Source organism: Vigna angularis, chromosome 3 (genome assembly GCF_016808095.1).
Source record: "Vigna angularis cultivar LongXiaoDou No.4 chromosome 3, ASM1680809v1, whole genome shotgun sequence".
In the NCBI taxonomy this organism is placed as follows: Eukaryota; Viridiplantae; Streptophyta; class Magnoliopsida; order Fabales; family Fabaceae; genus Vigna; species Vigna angularis.
The window spans coordinates 16439998-16462737 of NC_068972.1; the positions used below are offsets into that span (position 1 = coordinate 16439998).

At 29.3% G+C, this 22740-nt stretch overlaps 1 protein-coding gene across 2 annotated transcripts; it reads right to left on the bottom strand.

Moving 5' to 3' along the window:
* Nucleotides 1-8431: 8431 nt before the first annotated feature.
* On the bottom strand, nt 8432-13416 carry LOC108326495 (pectin acetylesterase 12). Of its 2 annotated transcripts, none has more exons than XM_017560026.2 (12): nt 12996-13416; nt 12407-12489; nt 11949-12078; nt 11782-11855; nt 11249-11335; nt 11049-11173; nt 10885-10945; nt 10471-10524; nt 10251-10328; nt 10037-10142; nt 9798-9943; nt 8432-9108 (listed from the first exon to the last, which is right to left on the bottom strand). In XM_017560026.2, the coding sequence occupies exons 1-12, from the start codon at nt 13201-13203 to the stop codon at nt 9001-9003; spliced, it is 1260 nt and encodes a 419-aa protein (XP_017415515.1). In that variant the 5' UTR covers nt 13204-13416; the 3' UTR covers nt 8432-9000. The 2 variants fall into 2 exon arrangements, with proteins under 2 accessions (XP_017415515.1, XP_052731476.1); XM_052875516.1 differs by lacking the exon at nt 12996-13416 and adding an exon at nt 12621-12927.
* Between the last annotated feature and the right edge of the window lie 9324 nt (nt 13417-22740).

Genomic DNA, 22740 nt, shown 5'->3' on the forward strand with positions numbered 1-22740 from the left:
TGAAGGGCATGATAGGCTTGTCGATTTATTCAGTGTCTATCCTCACTTCCTTCTGATTTTTGTATGCCCTAAACCAACAATATCGCTATAAATTTAGTTCTTCACTTTTTCTTTCTACGGCTTCTCACTTATTTTTCTAGAGATACTTGCTTATTATTATGATTAATGTTTTCATACATCTCTCCACATTAGTCCTCGGTCTTCCTTCTCGATTTATTTCTTAGATTCATACATCTCTCCACATTAGTCCTCATATCTTGTTGAAAGTGAAGTAGTTTAATTTAAAATACACTAATGCAGAAATGCCACTCTCATTTCTACTATGTATGCTTCACGTTTCTTTTTCTTCTTTTATAAAATTTCATTTTGAGCTTGAAGGATATATAATATCTATGCCTTCTATACCTATATATTTATATTTATATATAAAGGGGTTTGCTAACGTGCGTACGCCTGTTTTTCAGTTGGTACGTTTTAGCAATGTGTACCGAGTTTTAGTAGACAAAAATATCGTTATATATCATGGATTCTAAGTTTTAAGGGTTAAGAGTATTTTAATAATTTTCATTCTCAAAACTAAAAAAAAAAAAAAGAAACCCCTAAATCCTTACTCACCCCTGTCATTCCTCTCAACCATTTCTCTTTCATCTTTCTCACTCCAATCTTTTCTCTGTCATCCTACTCTAGCTCCAATTGAAAAAATCAAAAATTTCTCTCAACCCTTTCTCTTTCATCTTTCTCACTCCAATCTTTTCTCTGTCATGTCATCCCTACTGTAGTCCCAATTGAAAAAAATCAAAAACACTTGCGTTAAACAATCTTACAAAAAAATGATTTTATAATGAGTTTTCATCTTATAATTTTTGTCTTATCTAATTTTATCCAATTTTCACAAGCATAAAGGAATTGGTAATTGACCTGGAAAAAATCAGAAATACTCGTTATTAAACAATTTCTAACAAAAAATGATTTTATAATGAGTTTTTATTTTATAATTTTTGTCTTATTTAATTTTATCTAATTTTCACAAGCACAATGACATCAAAGGAATTGGTAATTGGCCTGGAAAAAATCAGAAACACTCATTGTTAAACAATTTCAGTTTTCATTTTATAATTTTTGTCGTATATAATTTTATCTAATTTTCACAAGCATAATGACATCCAAAAGAATTGGTAATTGGCCTGGAGGGTTTTTTTAGAGATGATGATTCAACATATGTAGATGATAAAATTAGAGAGGTTAGTGAAAGATGGTGAAATTGAAGAGATCTTGAATCAACCTTTGCCTGAAGGTGAATATGTCATGACTCAACTCTTTACAAAGGCAAATTGTTTAAAGGTAAATGTTTCTGATTTTTTCAATTTGAACTACAGTAGAGATGACAGAGAAAAGGTTGAAGTGAGAGAGATGAAAGAGAAAGGATTGAGAGGAACGAGAGAGGTGAGTAAGGGTTTGGGTTTTTTTTTTCTTTAAAGTTTTGAGAATAAAAATTATTAAAATACCCTTAACCTTAAAACTTAGAATCCATGATATATCAACTGAAAAACAGGCGTACGCGCGTTAGCAAACCCCATATATAAAAAATATTTTTCTTTTTTATCTACGTTTGTTTTTCAAATTTATCCTTTAAATATTTTTTTAAAATTAAAATAATTATTTTTTACTTTTTTAAGTGATCGTTCTTTTATATTTAATTGATTTTTTATTTGATCATTTTTTAAACTTATTTTAATTATAACATACGTACAAAATAAATAACAATCATTTACAATAAAATTACAAAAAATATTTTAAATTTATAATTATAATATAACAATAATAATAGTAATAATAATATACTTTTTTTATTTTTTATTATTATAAAAATATGAACAAATGTAACGCGTATATCTTTGCTAGTATATATAAATAATAATAATAATATTAAATAACTAGATTAAAAAAAATGATCTTAACAATATACAATGTGGATGAAACCTAGTTTCAAACTCCAAAAGTTAGTATTAGTGCAATAAAAACCTTACTTACACAGGGTACAGAATCTCACATTTTGTTAACTAGTTCTGCAAACTTTTCTAGAAATGTTATGTTGCAGAAAATAAAAAACCAGTTTCAAAGCATAGAGTAATTGTCAGTTACTCTTTTACGAACTTTTTTTTTATAAAATTCTTTTGATAATTTTAAATATGAAAATAATAATTTAAAATGTTTATCAGTTCGTCGGTAAATTCGTAAAAAAAAAAAACAAAATTTTTGTCCATATCATCTCATCATCTTTCCTCTAATAATTTAACTTTGAAAAATCCTATATCAACAATACAGATATATCACTAGAGCCGCCACCGGTAGTAAACCAAATTGTGACACTGCCATCAAACCACTAACCCCTTGTGCAAACCATGTTTCAAATTGTAAATCCACCTCATCGTGCAGCAAGCCCTAATCGTGCAGCAAGCCCTAATCGTGCAACCACCATGCATAATACCATCTCCACTGGATCTTCATCTTCTCTTGCACCATCACTTCATCGCTTTACCATGAAATGTGAATCCATTGATGCAAAAAAAACATCAACCAGTGTACCCACACATAGATTTAGTGCGAATAAAAACGAATCAGTCAAATATAAAAATAAATAAGCCAAATTTGAGATTATGAGTTCTTTACATAATGCTTGGAAGAGATGTTTTCTCCACTAGAGATTGAGGACGAAATGGGATACATTCTCACCTTTGGTGTATGATACTCGTGCGAAGAAGGTGAAGGAGGACAAATAAAAAATGAAAAACTAAAAAAAAAAGAAAAATATAGATAAAACAAATCATAATATATATCAATAAAATGTATTACAGATTTTTTTTCTTCAATAGACAAATATAATTTTTTGTCAATAAATATTACTGACTACACTTTTATTAATGGTTTCAATTTGTAAAAAAAATCATTATTAACAAATTTTTCACATTTCGATAGAATTTGATTATCAGCAATATCTATTCTTTTTGTAATGTTATTGAAATTTTCATAAAAACAAAAAAACTCAAATAAAAAAGTTTCTAAACATCCATTTAATAGATTTAACAAATTATCATAAAAATATTTTATTACATTATAATATTTACTATTATTGTTATTATTATTTATTTCAAAATAATAGTTTGATTTGAGTTTTGAGTAACATTGTATAATATATATATATATATATATATATATATATATATATATATATATATATATATATATATATATATATAAAGAAAATTTACTATAACTTAGGTAATCTTTTAAAGTGTATCAAATTTTAATTCACAAAAATTCTCTTAAATATTATGGATTTTAAATTTTAAGATTAAAAATATTTGAATAATTGACATTCTTTAAATATCAGGGTATTTTAATAATTTTATTTTTAATTCAAAATTAAAAAAAATCATAAATAAACTTAAAATCTATAATATATGATAATATTTTTGTCAATTAAAATTTGATACTTTAAAAATTGCATGAATTTAGCAAACATATACATATATATATATATATATATATATATATATCATTAAATATTATATAAATGGCAGATAAGACAAGAAAGTAATAATAAAGAAGGGTGAAAAAAATACATGACATTGTCGTTAAATTTTCTTAATGTTTAATAAAATTATAAAATATTCATCTGAATTAATATACAATTGAAATCTAATTTGAAAAAATGTGCAGGAAGATTTGAGTTAACGTGATCTAAATTGGTGAAGAGAACGTGAAAACATAATCTTTATATAATTTTTTAATTTGGCAAAAATATTACCTTTATAATAACTAAAATTTCACAAAACATATTCATTATAAATCTATTTAATAGACTAGGAGTTTGATAACATGCAGATACAAGTAAAAACTCTTAATTTTGGACGCCAAATAAAAACTCAACTCGTTATAAACGCATTTACGTCATAAGTGTATATAATATATTTATCAGATCATATAAAATTATTTAAATGGTTTATATTATTTGATATTTTTAATTTAATCCAGTAAACAAATAATCCATAATCCATAATCAATTAACTAATCCTGGTAGAAGAAAAAACGTTGAACGACATACCTGTTAAATGTGGTCCTTTAGCATTTTCAAAAATAATCATCAATAATTTTAATAAATGTTCTTACCAATAATATTATCATAAGAAATAAAAGAAATCAACTCAAATATTCTCATCTTTATCCTAAAAATAATTCAATGGATTGTCATTTTTAGTAATTAAACATATATTTGTTATAGCGACGAAAACTAAGGAGCACGAGTTTGAAATAAAATTGAAAAAAAGGGGTAAAATAGACTCATATTTTTTTTAAACATTCCTTTCTCGTATGCAAAGAAACTTAGGAAAAGTATATACATATGTAATAATAATAGTAATCTATACCTAGAATTTTCAATTTTTTTTGTTTTTCAAAATTATTGTTTAAATAAAAAAAATTAATTAAAATAATTGTTTTACCAATTTTACCGATTCTTTAAATTTAATATTTTTTTGAATTTAATATTTTTTATATTTAACCATTTTATTATGTATAAAACTATCTATAAAATAAATAAAAACTAATTTAATAAAGTTTTAAAAATTATTTACATTTAATTTCATAATTATAATAAGGATTAAATATGATTTTCGTCCCTTAAGTATCACACGATTTTGGTTTTAGTCCCTACTCAAAATTTTGATGGTTTTTAGTCCTTGTAGTTTTGAAACTCTTAGTATTAGTCCTTAAAAATGGATGACGTTAAGTTTTAGTAGATGTGGCAAACGACGAAGCGAGGTTTGATGCCAGCTGTCGTACCACATTGATTGTTTTATTTTCCAAGTTAAACTTAACTTCATCCTCTACCGCAACCTAGAAGCTTTCTGTTTCTGCCCACCACGCCCTCCAGCAGCACCGTGGCCAAACTTCCCATGGTCTATGCACTGTTGAACCTTCACCCTTCTTTGGCTCTTCTTCTGACAGAATCAGATTCACAGGTACAATTCCCACTTTGCTCCGTCACAATGTATTGGCACGTGCTGAAGATAAGGCCAGGGACCCTACATCTTCTTCGTTTCAGACTCAACAAAGTCCACAGTCACAGGTTCAGGCTTCTTTTCTGTATGACTGAGTAACCAAGTTTCTAGCAGTACCCTTTTAGCCACTATTTTTATAGTTTATGATATTGGATATCTGATGCTGGGGTGCATAATCTGGGTCAATGGTGCCTCACTTTTCCATCAAAGATCGAAATTTGCAGTAGATTGATTGAATATTCAATTCCAATAGTCTTTATTTAGAATTAGTTTCTTTCATGTGATGACTTTTTTTTATCAAGGAGATAACTTCACCACTGCAGTGTTTAATGGATTGACCAGTTCTTTCAAAAAGTATAAATAAAAATGGTGGTGGGGTGAACGTAAAAGAGAAAGTAAATGTAAAATCAAACGGTTAATTTTGGTGATTCAGTCAGTTTACATGTGCATCTGCACATTAGTTCTATTACAAGGTTAGAGAAACTGCTTCTATATGTTAATAATGCTCACACTGCTCTTCACTTAAAAAATGGTATCGGAACTTGACACCGGAATCTGGAAGTTGCGATCCCCTCTGTAAAAAATGGTATCAGAACTTGACCACAGTTTTAGGAAGGCTACGATTTTTTATTTTTGGAGGAGGGATGGGGGTTCAAAAAGTGCTTTAGTAAACTACAGAGGTGATTGGATCAAAAGGTGCAGACCCTACCTGGCCACGGTGCTGCTGGTGGGCGTGGAGGGCGAGGGGCAGAAACGAGAAGCTTCTCGATCGCTGTAGAGGATGAAGTTAGGTTCAACTTGTGGAAAATGAAACAATTAACGTGGCACGACAGCTGGCATCAAACCTGGCATCGCTGTTTGCCACATCTACATAAACTTAACGCCATCCATTTTTAAGGACTAATATTAAGAGTTTCAAAACTACGAGGACTAAAAACCATCAAAGTTTTGAGTAGGACTAAAACCAAAATCGTGTGATACTTAAGGGACGAAAAACATATTTAACCCTTATAATAACAATAATTTTATTATATTTAATATCATAAAAAAATAAATATAAATATACATAACACATGTGTTTCCATTAATAATAATAATAACACTAATAATATTAAGTATTATAATTTATAATAATAATAATAATATAAATAAATTTATATTTTAGTAAAAATAATATTAATAATTAATAATAATATATAAGTCAATCAAATTATTCACGAATTTTAATAAACTTTCTTCTTATTTTTTTGTCATATTTTTCTTAATTCCACCTCCACCTCTTTATTTTTTCAAATCCACTCTTTTCTACTACTCGAATCCAATTATATGTTCAATCCAAACAAAGCCTAAATATTTTACCATTACATATTATAGGACGTATGTATTTAATAAAAAATAGTGCCGTCAAAAATGGGTTGAAACTCATGAGCCAACCTAGCTCACCACAGGTTTGAGCCGGATTGGGTTGGAAAAAATACAAAAATTTTTATGCGAGTCAATTTTGACCCGGTTTACTAAGAACTCGGCTCATACAGGTTGAACCCGTGGTGGGTCGGATTGGTTCACCAACCCAACTATTTTTTTTAATTAAATTAAATTAATTATTTAAATTCTATTTCTTTTTATTGAAATCAAATTAATTAATTAATTATTCAAAATGCACAACCTTTACTTAACAATAAAGTCTTTCGCACTGTTGTCTTTCCAAAAGTTTCCATCTACAAATAAAAAAGAAGAAGATGCTTCAAGAGAGCATAATACTGTGGATTTATCCATTTAGGACTCCAATTTAATAGATGGATAATATTATAGATTGGATAATTCAGGAATATATCATTTGTTTTATCTTGTTTTTAGACCTATCTACAAGCATGACAATTTTATCTTGTGCTATATATTTTTGTTAATGGCTATATGTAGTTTCTTGGTCAAATGGTTATCTATATCTCTTTAAACTAAATTTGGCAAAATTTTATGCTTGATAACTTAGAATATATATAACAATATATTTTTTTATTTCATTTTTTTTATATCAATTAGTCCAATTATTAGTGTTTCAATTTGATCGATCAAAGTAACATATTATAATTATCTAAGAAGAAGATGGTGAAAAAAAAGTTAAGTGAGCCAATGAGCCAACCCGTTTAATCCATCAACCCGTGATGGGTCGGGTCGAGTCGGGCCAGATTACCCGTTTTGATAGCTGTAAAAAAAGATTCATGTTTAATTTCATTGCCGGTAAAAACCATTCAAATAAAAAATAATAATAATCACAGCATTGAAATTAATCTCTGTTAGAATAAATTGAAAAAATAAAAATTCACTCAAAACTTTCAAATACTTAAATAAATATAAGCTATTTTCGTTTTTTTTTGGTACCTAAGATATTTTCCTTTTAAACGAAACATTAAGGAAAGTGACAGTTAAAGGACAAGAACGAATCCCATAAATGGTTATCACATTTATAAACAGCAAAACAACATATCCAACTGGTTCTAACTAAGTTCTTTGATAGTCCAATTCTGCAGTCTTTTCAACTACATCTTTCTCGCTCCTCGTTTTTTAATAGCCTTCACATGTCAAGTCATTTGAAGGAACCTTTCCTCATCATATCCTCAATATTATCATCTTCTAAATCACACAATCCACCAATGATTTCCAACCACCGATGCTAATATCTTCTCATCATACTTTTCAATTTCAACTCTCTTTTTTTCATTCATTCATTAAGTGGACTACTTTCAAGGATAATAGCTCACCAATGAATTTTTTATTTTATCAATGTGTAGCTTTAAAATGTTTAATATTTTATTGTTTAAATGTATTTAATAGATTAAATCTAAAATGATAACCATTGTCTTCAGTTTGCTGTAATTAACTTGTGACACATGTGATCTTCTTAAATTTAAGGCTAAGTAAATGACTTCTTTAAAAGCCTCCTATACAATTTAATTCCAAAAACTTGAGCCATCCTGAGAAAGGGAACTTCTGCTACTCAGGAGATAGTGATGCTTGAAATGATTTAGATTTTAGCTATTTGTATAGATTCTATGTGCAGTTAAATTTAAAATTGACAACACAAAAGAGTTGGAGGAAACATTAGGGACATTATTCCCTATGTATCCACAGTAAAAACAATAAACTATGAATTAAGAATACTGCAAATTTTGTATTTGTCTGAGTTGTCGTGTTTGATGCATGACAGTAGAAATTATAATTTGAAAGATAGAAAGATATTTAAAGACCTAAGATTACACAAACAAATTAGTTGATATGTCAGAAACATACTCTTACATGTTAGTGTTATAGATAGATAGATTGTGTGATAAATAACAGTTAATGCTACACAAGATAAGTTCACACAGTATCAGTAAAAGGGAAATAATGACGAAATTTTCATTCAAACTGAAAGGAAAATATGAGATTGAGATTATCTCATTCAACCTCCGTCAATGCTTACTCGCTTACTGTATTACAGTGCATATATATAGTCTGATAGTTCCTTACTTCTGCCAATCTTTGCAAAAAACTAAAGGCGTTTGCCTCAGCTTTCTCAACTAATTAATCTATACACGAAAACTACTTCCACCAATTTCTAAATCATGGAAAAGGCTTATTGAATTTGCACTTCAAACAACCATTTTCTTTTATTGGCCTTGATGATAAATAAACGAGAAATGTGCTCACCTTTTGACCTATTTCTCTTAACACGCTATTATTTGGTGAATGTCATACAATTCCCATGAAACAGAGAATGAGACTTACATAATTGTGTAAGTCTTGCATGAAATTCACCCAATAATAAGATGTGTTAACAAAATGTGTCCAAAAGTGTGTTCTTACTTGCATTCCTCATAATTCAATAGCATATTCCTAATCGAGTGTAATAAGGTCCAAAGGAATGAGACTAACGAAATCGTGACCATTGATGAAATTTGGCTCATCTGAAGACAAGATGGTGGCACGTATTATCACAAGGGTAAGGGCAATCAATGGCCTTAACAACTGCTCGGTCGAAATACCAGTCTCCAACAGCCAGAGCAATTGCCTGCATATTGTCAATGCACATACTTTAGAGTTTAGACAAGAAGATCTTAAATTTTAAAAGGGAAGCATAAGGAAACTGCATATACTAGCTTCAGAGATCAAAGACAGACACTAAAAAGGATTAGATTGTAAATAGCAGTCTCATGGAAGATTATAGAATCAACACCACTGGATAACCTACTGTGTAATGATTTGAGGCTACCTGATAAATAGTAACAGACCCTTGAGTTGCACAATAATAGTGCAAGGCTTCAGCTTTATTCTCATTTTTAATTCAACTTTTTTCTTGCTGAACCAGCACGTATCAAGACATTGAATATTGCGATTGCTTAAAACAACAATGTCTTGGCGGAGATCAAGAATAAATAAAGTAAACAAAATACTTCAAAGCAATTGATACTTAATATATATATATATAACGTCTAACTAGAAGCATACTCTACTTCAGAGTATAAGGATGAAGTATTCGCAAGCAAACACCATCAAAAAGCACATTCCATTAGCAAACATATATGGCCAATAAATTAAGCATGCATTTACAATTTCCTAGAACTTTTCTCAAGGTGAATTATGGGAAAAAAATGAAATCATCATTTAGTAATAGTATGCTCAATCTAGTATTCAAACTCCTCCGCGTACGAAGATGCACGATTCTTAACTAAAGCTGCATTAGAGACATGATGAACCCACCTTGTTCCCAATGACAGGAGAATTGTCTGCAAACCATGTATCCTGCCTCTCAGATTGGCAGTGAGCAAAACATGAATTTATGAATAATCCATTCTGATATGATCTTGAGAAGCTTTTAATACCATTCAGCATTTGATTCCTGAATCCTGCATTAGATACAGTGAAAAGAAGTTTACACTGACTAATTTATTCAAGACCTTTTTTAACTTTTAATGAAAGCTATCTCGTAGTCAAACCACCTTGCAAATATTGGATTTGTGAAGCAGTACATTTAGCATGATTTAATCTACAATCATGCCAATAGCCACGGGGATCAGCCGATGAAGGAGCTAAGCTTGATTGTATCTGTTGATAAACAGATAATATTTGTTTAGTGTAATATGTCTACAATTGATTTAATGCATGATTTATCAGGAATTAAGACAATAACCATATAGAAAATCAGACATTTACCTGCCATGAGTCATAAGCGGTATTAAGAATGAATAGCGGGGTTCTAATATTGGCAATCAAGTTCTGAGGGAAGAAGCACTGAAAGAGGGGTAAAAAAGGATACATCACTGAAAGTCCAACTCAGAGCAAGCAATAAATTATGGATCATCTAATCTCCAGAAATTCATTCAAATGAAACTTAATTTTCTACATTTTCAGAGTAAAAGATATCAATGATTACCGAAGTGGGATCGAGGTGATTAGTACAAGTGCGAGGTAGATTCTTCTGCACTCCCTGCAATGGATGAACCAAATATTTACCATCAAGTAGTAGAATCATAAGAATGTAAAAATGACCAAATTTCAAACCTATCCTCATTTCAAATTAAACAATGATTTTAAAAATTCAATTTAACCGCAAAAAATTCCTACTCAGGTTTGGTCAAAAACCTTGCCAAAAGTTCATGATTAAAAACAGCATGTATCCAACATGGAGTTTGAATATAAATGGCATTTTATTTCATATTAAGCTTATTTGAAATAGTTTAACCAAACACTATGAGTCAATGGTTAAGATGACAACAAAACAGGAGATGTTGTAATAGATTTTGCTTTCATAATATAGTAAATTGGTGGCCTGAAAATGTTGTGGTACCTGCAGCTCTACGACACCACTGAAAAGATTCCTGATGCTATGTCCCCTAGACACGTCAATCCTGTAATTCAAGGGAGGAATTAACCAACAATTGAAGGACCGAAAATCCTGTGGTAACAATGGAAACGCATTCATGCAATAAAATAGTGCATTTAGCCACATACGCATCAAGAAATAACCCTGCATCACTGAGACACTTCACTTTGGTAGTGTGTGGGAAAAACCCTCGAAATTCATCACAGTGTATAATCGTAGCCAGACCACCAGCGGAGCATCCAGAAAGCATAGCCTGAAGAAAAAAATAGTAGTATCTATTGTGAGAAGAAAGATTAAGTAGTATTGTATGTGTGCATGAGTGTACAACCTGCTTGGCAAATCTCATTCCCTTTGACATCAAATCTTCCACTGCAGCCAACCATATACGTTGTCCTCTAAATTGTAGTTGAGCAGCCTGTCTCATGAGATGATATTTACAAGTAAGTATTGTCTAATGTAAAACAATGTACGTGATGTGAATCTTTTCTTCAACATGCCTCACTCAGAACTGTTATGATAAAATTGTGCTTATCCACCCCTAACTATATCCAAGAAAAATAAATGTATCTACAGCTAACATTAACAGATGTTGTTACAACTATACAAACTGAAGGAAGAAAGTTGGATAACAGCAAAGAAAATGAAGGCCTTGTCTAATTCAGATCCTTGCAGACATCTCCAAGAAACATGTCAAAAATAAAAGTTTCAGAAAAAAACTGAAGCTTTGGTATCCTGTGTATTGTCCTTTGGAATTATCAAATCTATTTACTGCAAAGAATGTTATTGCTCACACTGAACTACTATTATAAGGTACTTCAACGTGATTTAAATTTTCAATAAGACCAAACCATAAAAATTTACCTGATGTTCACTATCCCCGGCAAACGATGCACCATCACAATAACGAATTTTCACTCTGTTCCAGTTGAAAAAATCTGCAACCAAAGGGAACAGGAAATGAGGGAAAGGGGGCTGGTGATGTAGAAAGCAAAAATAGAGCAGTTCAGGTTGTTTAATTGAATGAAAACCTGGATTATCTTCAGCACTATTGCTTAATATTCCTGTAAATGGTATCTGTTTCTCCATGAATCTTGATGATCCACGCCGTGTTTTCTTGCGATAAACACATGATTTAACGTCATTACACCACCCACCTCCCTGTCACAGGATTCTCACTTAAATATCCACAGAATTCTTTATAGCACAAAAGGAAACTTGCTTCGCCCACACTTCAAAACACCCGTACATGACATATTCAGATCCCAAATTATTTCTAAGAGTATTTCAATCATTGTCTTTTCGCACACAATAAAGATTGACTCGGACAGTATTTTATTTTAACTATAAATGCTTACTCAACAACCTTTGTACTAGTAAACTTTCATTGGATATTATTTTGGTGGACACATCTAAATCTATTAAGTAGAAATAAAAACAAGCACGTGGCATTGATTAGTTTGAAAACCCAAATTCATTTCATTGATACCTCTAAATTAACAATCCAGCTGTTAGCTCCTGATCCATATCCCCGATGTAAATGATAGCCAGGCAATGTTCCATCCAAGCAAACTGCCACAACACAACAAAAAGAAAAAAAAAAGTATATTCAGCTAAATTAAAGGGCATCAAAATCATGTCTATTACCCAAAAATAAGGGTCATTATATGCTTCATTTTTCCATGATAAGGTTAAGTACATACTTCTAGGTAGGACACCAATGGCATGAAGAGATCCGCCAAGAGAAGAGTTGTAACTACTCAATTAGTCCCCAGGTTTGAGGGGATCTTACAAGAAAGAGTTGTTCACCAAGCAGAGAAATTTTCATCACGGGATTCAAATCTAGACCCATGGGAAAGGTCAAAATTCATAGCAGAACCTTAACCACCCACCTTGGTTCTATGTATGCTTTAATCTCTAGGTACATGTGCAACAAGACTAATTGAAGCGATTTCTAATTAGATAAACTACATTCTAAACGACAATGGATCTCACCAGAAAAAACAACAGAACAGCTGATGAACTCAGTTCCAAACTCTCATGAGATGAAAAATAAAGAGGTTCGAGCTAAATGGTACCTGCTCCTTTAGCAGCAGCACTTGGAATGAGTGTGAGTCCTACCATAAGAGGAGACCTCCCAATGAGGGACGAATATGGTTGTTCTCGAGCCTCCAACAAAGAGAACTCGGTTTCATTGAAGTAGTGATATTGAAAGGCTGAAAAAGCATCAACCCAGAAGCCAAAAACAAGTGCTGCAACAATGCCAGGCCAGAAGAGGTTTCCCATTCTGGCTTTGCGGCCGGTGCGAGTTTGTGAAAGAAACAACACACAGATGCACAGTTGGCACAGCAGAAGAAGCCAGAAGGTGGAGCTTCCTTGATTAATTAATGGGCCAAACAATGCACTATGCGCCAAATACACAATAGAGAAACGTGGGAAGGTTTTATGCGAGAGAAGAAGGAAGAAGAAGAGGGATACTTATAGACACAGAACAGTGTTTGCCGGGCTTTTTAAGGTTTCACCAGGAACAGAATTCACACACGGTCTTCAATTAAAGCAGGATTTAAATTACAATTTATTTAATAATTACTACTATTCAACAGTTACTCTAACATTTATTGCGCACACTGTTGAAAATTTCTAGTTTAATTAACAAACAAAATTTGTTTAAAAAAATACTGCATTCAAAATGTCTGAAACTAGTTCAAACGCACGCCTCTCACGAATCACGATTTCTTAGGTTTGTTTTTATTTTTCTTAAATATAAATGAAAAATCTATTAATGTTTAAAAACTCAATTATTTAAATTTGTTAAATAAATAGTCGTCAAAATCTATTACAAAACATTTGGCTCTAAAGAGAAAGAAAAGTATCTTTTTGCCCCTTTCTCTAAATATCATAAATATTTTGTTTCTGTGACTAAATTATTTACAATGTAAACTATTTATGTAATATTTTTTGCATTTTATCTTAAACATTTTATTATTTTTTTTTAAATATTCATTTGGATGCGAAACTCAGATTTTTTTTTTTTAAATTGCAAAACTAAGTATTAGTAATACATTTAAAGAACTAAAAATAAACTTATATTGCAAAGTTAGAAAACTAAAAAATATTTGAACATTTATTATATATCCATTTTTTTTACTTAACTACTGCAAATTTTGGAAGTTATAAATATTATTGGTATAAATGTTGTGCTGTTATGCTTGTATCGTTTCTTTTAATTTGGTTGAGTTGGATTTATCATTCCAACGAAGAGACGGAAAGTAATATATGTTATTTGATTGTTTTCCTTTTATTGATTTCATTCCATAACGTAAGGTGGCATCTCTATTTTTTCTCTCTACCTAACATGACGTAGCCTGCGTTATATTAATTATTTGTATAATTAATTGCAATGTTTTTTTATTGTTAAAAACATTTTTTGTTATTTATTCTATAAAAATCTGCATAGGAATGGCTTTACAACTTCTTGCATTTTATACTATAGGTTAACATATTAATTATACTTAATGAAAACACATGTTAGGATAGATGTTGTTATTAAATATTTTATATTGTTGTTAGAGTTGTACTCTACATATTTTCTTTTCTTTTATGTTTTTTATTTTTTTTATCTTGTGAATCTTAAATATAATTCAATTGGTCTAACTTATGTAATATGTGAAATTATTTTAATTGTAATTTATGCATGATTTCTAGCACACTTCTTTTAAAATATAAATTAAAATGATTAATTATATATTTTAATTTCATTATAAAAAATGAAATGTATTTGAAAATATCATAATTAGCAATATTATAAAAAAAATTCGTCAAATAACACTATAGCTCATCCAAATTTTATCTCATTAGTTTTGAAATAATAGCTTTATAATTTTTTTTTAGCCTCCACGTTCATTTTAAAATGAACTCTTGAACAAGGTGACATTTCAACTACAAATTAAAAAAAAAACACTCAAATATTTTTTAATCTAGGCATGAATTGTAAATCTAATATAGTCTCACAAAATTAATCTATAAATAAAATTTATATTGATTCGTATGTTGATTTAATTAAACTTTTAATCAAAGCAGTATATCTTATATATGTTCTTAATGCGAGAATTAAATATAATATGTCCGAAACTAAATGCATGGATGATATAAGATGTAATATTCGATTACTTATAATCTTTTAATCTTATTTCGAATTGTTTAATCTTCTATGTGAAAATGTATTGAAGATTTCACATTTGTAAAGGAATCCACTAAAAGTAAAGATGTCAAAATTGGGAATATACTAAGCCGAACTACTTAATTTAATTTGTTTTTTCCGTGCCTTGTACCATGACAACCAACCATTTCAGTTCACTTTAAGAGACAAGAATTAAAAAATTTACATCTAAAAAATAAAATATATTTTTTAAAAAGTTAAGTCAACAATTTTAATTTTAAAAATAAAAGTTTGATGTATAAACTACATACATATTTTAACATAATATTACTTCAATTTTAAATAAACGTAACTATTATTTCATAAAAATGGTAAATTTACAGAACAATCCAACCTAAATCTATTTAAATTCCATATTGAATGAGTGAGACAAAAAAAAGTACTTTGATTCAGAGTAATATTTTTTTTGTACGATTTAGCTTGTTCCTTATAAATTTTCGTTCGATTTGATTCATAGACTTAAACTCGTTTCGATAGCTTTAATAAAAAAAAATTGAATATCATTATAAATGACTAAATTATATAGTATAAAATAGATAAAAATGTTATTAATGGAAGATTGACACACTTTTTACTAGCCATAAGTTATAGGGAGTGAGACGAACCTCGAATTAAAAAATAATAAATAATTAATTGTGATGACTCCGTCTTGAAAAAAGTTTCGAAATTGGTTAAATGATTGTTTAAACGAAGCATCATTTAAGTAAACATCAGTCAGTTACGTGACAACATTTTGACGTGGACGAGATCAAGTTCTTTTGCAACCCAATTCACAGTTCAGAATCGCCAACCCAGTCAAAGAAAGAAACACAGTGCTACATTTTAAAATTTCTTCCATCACCTTTTATATTTCCTAAACCTGATGCCACGCCAAGTTTAAAGTCTCTGAAACTAACAAATTGCTTTTATTTTTGTATACTTCTTTGGTTACAAAGTGGGTCACCAAGGTTGCTGAAAGTAATCTGTAGTTTAGTTAGAATTTCTATCTTCTTCTTTTTTTCTTTTGCATAACACTATGAACTAAATGCATGAAGTGACAAACAACAATAACTTTTCAACGAGCCGAAGAAAAACGACACTTGGTGTCTTCGTTTCGTTCACGTAACATTTCTTTTTGTTGTTGTAATGTTGTGTCTATCTAATAGATAGAATAAGTGTCTCGGTTGAAGACACCTAAACATACATTCACGCGGGTTCGCACAATCTTTCACGCAACGCAAGTAAACCAACTTTTGGGCACATTTATGGGTCCTCTGATACTCTCTCTATCCAACCCATATGTTTTACCCATGACTTCATTATTTTATGAGTAGGCTGTTTTCCATGTCTTAATCAAATTTATCAATATGAGCAACGTCAATAAAACTTCATTTGAGTGTCAAACACTCAACTAATAATTATAAGCTTTTTATCCGTTTGAGATTGTTTGGTCCAAGGTAAGCCACATCACTAAAGCTTGTTCGCTTCAATGGATTTGAGAAAGAGTAATTGAGGGGATTTGAGAGGATTTGAAGATAATTTTTGTTGTTGTTTATTTGAGTGAATTTGGAAGTAAATGAGAGTAGATTTGGAAGTAAATTTTTTTAATCTGTCACGTCAATCAAATCTTACACTAATTCTTACAAACTTTACTTTCAAATTCATTCTCAGTTACCTCCAAATTCATTCAAATAAACAACAACAAAAATTATCTTCAAATCTTCTCAATTACTCTCTTCCAAATTCCTTCAAGTAAACAAGGTCTAAATTCTCAAACTATTAATTATACTTGTTTCGATCGTAGATCCTTATAAGCTCAAGTAGCTCACCAGTTCGCTGCTTGCTGTAGTGCAAAAAATGTTAGCAGGCTCTAATTCAACCAAAAACAAAACAAAAATGCTTGAATTTCGGCTTAAAACATGTGATTCAAGTAAAAATTATTCAGTGTAATAAAATTACAAATTTATCTTTTTTTAATAACTGTGTTCAAAATATTAAAGCATTTACAATATATAACAATTAGTTATTTAATAAATATATGAATATTTGGCTTAATATTACATTTTATATATGCTAAAGTATTATTTATTGTTTTGAGTTATGATAGGTTGACAACCTTTCGAATTTGTATTCCTCGTCCATAATTATTTTTTTTTTATTTTTCATTTAATATTTTAGTTAAATAACTTTATTTGATATTTTATTGCTACGTAAAATTGTTAAATTGAAGTAAGAGGAAACGTGGGTTGTCAATTTTTTTCCTATTATTTTACAACTTTTTTATGAAGTATATTTTTGTGCATTTTATTATCATACTATGTTTGATTTTAAATGTATTGAGAAAACATTGTTAGAATTAATTATTAACGTTAATTACCATGTACAAAATATTATATTTTATCTTTAAAGTGCATCTTAGAAGATTAACAGAAAAATGTGTATTGTGTTTTTTATCTCGATTTTTAAACGATCTGGATATATTAAAATAAGTCATTCAATAATATATAAGTAAAGCAAAAACTCGTCTTTGAATTTTCTTTTTTCGTTTATACATACACACCTCAAATCCATTACAGAATATTGTGTATTCTATGGGGAAGATACATTTTATCTCTACCTCAATAAAATATTTAAAATATGTAAAAATAAGATAAAAACATATCAGAGTTGAAAAACGTAACAAAATATGCGGAAAAAAATATACTGATTAGATCCACAAGCATATGACAAAATTTAGAAACGACAACATAGAAAGAGAAGAAGCAGTCAAACATAAAAACAGATTTAGGTTTGGCTGGCGACCATTATAAACATAGGTCAAATCATGTGACTCGTGTAATTAACGTAGATCCAAACAATTATTTATTTTCAATGCTTAATTAATTTGATGCCTCAAGTAGTAGATTAAAATAAATAAATATATATATATATATATATATATATATATATATATAAAGATTTAAAAAGAGTTAAGATTTCCTAGTAGTTGTCAAATAAATAACCATGTGGATGTGTCGGTGGTGGTACACCAGTTTCTCTCTCTGTTTGTTATAGTTTTCTCTTAATATTATTATCTATGTCATTTCTCTGCTGATAAGTACTAATAATATATAATAAGTGTTTACGACTTGATGATTGATTACTGACGGGAACTAGGATTTAACTCTGATGAAAAGAAAAAAAAATATATTTATATATTTTTTAAATATTTCAAATATTTTAACTTTTAGATCTCTAAATGTTAAAGTATATAAAACAAATGTATTTTTCAACCTTTAGGTGGTGTTCGTATGCGAAGAATTTACTCCTTACGAAGATTGAAAGGACGGATTTGTGAGATGATTCACGTTCACTTGAATGCATAAGCGAAGACGGATTGAAGATGATTTGCGGGATTTTTACTTTTTGAGTAACTCGCACAATTGCACAGATTTGAAACGATTTGAGGTAAAATATCAGTTTTGTCCTCAACATTTCTGTGGCAGTGAAGAGTTTTGTAGTGAACATTTTAATTTAGCCCAAATCACTCCAGTGACAATGTAATGGCTATAAATGAAAAATAAACTATGAATATTTTTGGACTCTTTAATGTGTTATGTTGTGAGCAAAAGACATGGTGATTCTAGAGTAAAGTGATGAACGAGAACCCTTTATCATGTTAAATTTTAAAATAATAATTTAACTTTACTTATTTTTTTTTTTTAATTTTAAAAATTAATTTTTATATAAATTTTTACAATTATATACATACCATTAACAATTATTATTTTGGTTTAATTGCTTCCTTTGTCCCCAGTTTGGTTGAATTGTGTCAAATTCATCCTCATTTTTAAAAAAGTTTCATTTTCGTCCTCACGTGGTGTAAAAGTGTCAATTGAATCCAAACATAGAAAAAATTTGTGTCAATGTAGTCATCTCCGTTAAATACACACTAACGGTGTTAAGTGGCTGATTATTTGGCACTAGAGAATTAAAACGTGGCAAATGAGTCAGTAATGACGTGTCAATGAAATTAAAATTACGCTTGGAAATAGGTTATTGAATTGGGGAAATTCATATCAGAATTCATTTAGGGTATCTCAGATCAACAAAAATGAATTCTTCTTCCTCGCAGTTTTCGAAAGGGTTCCTCTTCCTCGCAAGTTTCGAAAGCGCAACCTCTGCAGCTCTTCTTCCCTGGCGCAACATTCTCTGTCGCGACAAAACGTTTCTCTCACTGGTGGTCCAAGGTGTGTCCTGCATTGGTGCCTTTGCCTCCGTTAATAGAGCTTGGGGTTGGGGTTAAGGTACTGGAACCGGGGGTTTGAATAGAACTCTCCAACTGCATCGTCTTTGAAATCCCGTGAGTACTGTTATGAGGGGGAACAGAAACGGATACAGAAGGAGTAGCTGCGACAGTGTTAATGGAATCCCTAACTTCAGGATCGTTGAGCCAGAGCGTGGAGGGGTCGTTTTGTCCTTGATCGGCGCTGGTTGCAGGCCAAGAAGAACCCATGTCGAAGTTGTTGTTGCTAAAATTGAAGAGGACCTTCACCTTGTTCATCAGATCCGGGTTCTGGTAAATTAATTCGGTAGACCCCAGTTCAACGACTCCGTTTGCGGAGGGTATGCAGACTAGGGTTTGGATTTCCCCAATTCATTTTTTGTTGATCTGAGATATGAATTCTGATATGAATTTCCCCAATTCAATAACCTATTTCCAAGCGTAATTTTAATTTCATTGACACGTCGTTACTGACTCATTTGCCACGTTTTAATTCTCTAGTGCCAAATAATCAGCCACTTAACACCGTTAGTGTGTATTTAACGGAGATGACTACATTGACACAAATTTTTTTTATGTTTGGATTCAATTGACACTTTTACACCACGTGTGAGGACGAAAATGAAACTTTTTTAAAAATGAGGATGAATTTGACACAATTCAACCAAACTGGGGACAAAGGAAGCAATTAAACCTATTATTTTATATTACTTTAATAACTAGGGGCATTTTGGTAATCTTCAATTTTTACCAATTAAACTAATTTTTTAAATCTGTCACATCAATCAAATCCTACACTAATTCTCACAAACTTTACTTCCAAATCTACCCTCAATTATCCACAAATCCACTCAAAAAAACAACAAAAAAATTATCCTCAAATCAACTCAAATCCATTCAAATCATCTCTCCCAAATCATCTCTCTCAAATTCCTATAAAAGAACAAAGTCTTAGTTTTTCTAGACAGAGGTAGCTTTATATTTTATTTCAGGTGTATATGTCGTACTTTTATCAATTAATAAATTAAAAAGCATACTATTTTAATAACTGTTTTATTAGCAACTTAAGTTAAGGTAAGTAACAAATTATGTTTATTTTTTATCTTAAAATTTTAATTTAATTCTACAAAGTTTAAGAAAAAGTATGGAAATTAAATAGTTTTACCTATGAGAAAATGTTAAAACAAGAAAATATTTATAATTATTGGAGATGTAAAGTAAAAAGGAGTTATATATATATATATATATATATATATATATATATATATATATATATATATATATATATATATATATATATATATATATATATATATATATATATATATATATATATATGCATTTTCACTTAGGGCATTTTCTTTTGAGTGGATTTGAGGGAGTGGATTTGAGGGGATTTGAGAGGATTTGAAGATAATTTTTTTTGTCAATACAATTTTATATTAATTCTTACAAATTTTATTTTCAAATTTATTTTCATTTACCTCCAAATTCGCTCAAAAAAATGACAAAAAATATTATCTTCAAATTCTCTCAAATCCACTCAAAAGAACATGCCCTTAACGAGTAACTTGTAGGGTCATATTAGGATCTTTTTTGGTCAGGTAATTTAAATTTTGATTGTTGAAGATGCAGAGTATATTATATTATTATCTATATTTTAGGTCCCTAGAAACCCTTGGACAGAGACACGTGTTGTTTGTATATTTTTATCAAACAAACATTTTAATGATAGTATGAAGGTACTGTATTAAATTCAGATTATAACGAGAGAGATGAAATGTACGGGACAAACCGTGCATCTGGATCTCGAATAATTATCAAATTTATATTCAGCTAATTTAATGTTTTTATAGGAAGACGAAATACTTGTTTATACACATGCATTGTCTTTACATACATAACATAATACATTTTTCTTTTCTGACCATCCATACATGTTTTTTATATATTGTTGGTTAAGTTTCAAAACATCATCTATCTTATTTATCTTATGTAAAAGAATAAAAATGGTAGGACATGAATCTTTTTCAAATATATTATAATGTTTTTAGAAACTTAATTTTTTTTAATAACATATAAAAATATATTGAAAATTCAAGTATAAATTTAAATTTCACATTAAATAAAAAAAAATATTATATAAAGATAAAATATTGTTTTAAAGTTTTGGATTAAAAAATTATATTAATATTATATAATTGAATTTAGATTTTATTGAGGTGAATCTTTTCCGTATAATTAACTAAAATTATTTTTTAATTAGTACCTTATCAATTGTGTTGCAAGGCAATTATTTTTTCTGCTATAATTTTTTATTAGACCCAATTTTATTTAAAAAGTAAAGAAACATTTACTTGGTATCCACGTTGGTTGAGCCAAATTTAATGGTGAGTGAACGGATGAGAAATTGTTGCATTTTACAAAGACAAAAATTTCCATATCTTTTTCTCTCCACCAACCATGGATATAGAATATTTCACTCATATCAACAAGTTTTTAACCATATTAAATGAAAGTTAGTTATAATAGTTACTCATAAATAAAAAAGATTGTTTAAATATATATCTTATGTACACCAACTACTTAAATTTCAAAGGCGTTAAGTATAAAATTAGGAAAGGAACGTGGCGCAGGGGTACACTACAAGAAGAAGAAGACAAAAAGTTAGGATTAAATTATAAAACATACAAGGTTATTCCTGTCATTTCCACATGTCATGAGCTGCGGATCGAAATTTGGGGGTTCATAAGCAATCCCTATGTTACTTTGCTAGTCTGATCCAAAGGACAAATTATTTTGGTTTTCTTTTGAAAAATAAAAAAAGATATTTTTTAAAAATTTAAATCATATTATTAAATTTAAATCTAAAATTTAGGTATAACTATTTTTATATCAATAAATATAAATTGTAATACATTTGTTCTTAAAAATAATATTATTTATTTATTTATTTCAAGTATAATTATTTTTTTATAATTCACATAGGAGACAGACGGGGGAAAATTATTTTGGTTTATATTACAATTTTTTTTTAAAATATTTTTTAATAAAAATTATTATTTTAGGATATTATTGCATGATTTAGTGGCAATTAAGGAATAGACACGTCTTTTTGGTTTTCATAAAATTAACACAATAAGGTTTTTCCATACAAAAAAAAAAATAGTACAAATAAAAAATGAAGAATGTTACAATTACTATCGCCAAAAAAAGAAATTATAATTTATATTTGAAATGCTAATACTGATATTTTTGTTATTTTATGTCTTCATTTAATTACAGGCATTATTATTCCTTAAGTCTTCCCATACAATAAAATTAAAGAAAATGTATAACGGATTATCGTATATTACCTTAT

Excerpts from the sequence above, each read along its gene's own strand:
- LOC108326495 (XM_017560026.2), bottom strand. The coding sequence starts at position 13,203 with ATGGGAAACCTCTTCTGGCCTGGCATTGTTGCAGCACTTGTTTTTGGC. Across the intron at positions 11,336-11,781 it reads CCGGGGATAGTGAACATCAG|GCTGCTCAACTACAATTTAG; the intron begins GTAAATTTTTAT and ends CTCATGAGACAG. Across the intron at positions 9,944-10,036 it reads ACAAATCCAATATTTGCAAG|GATTCAGGAATCAAATGCTG; the intron begins GTGGTTTGACTA and ends TATCTAATGCAG.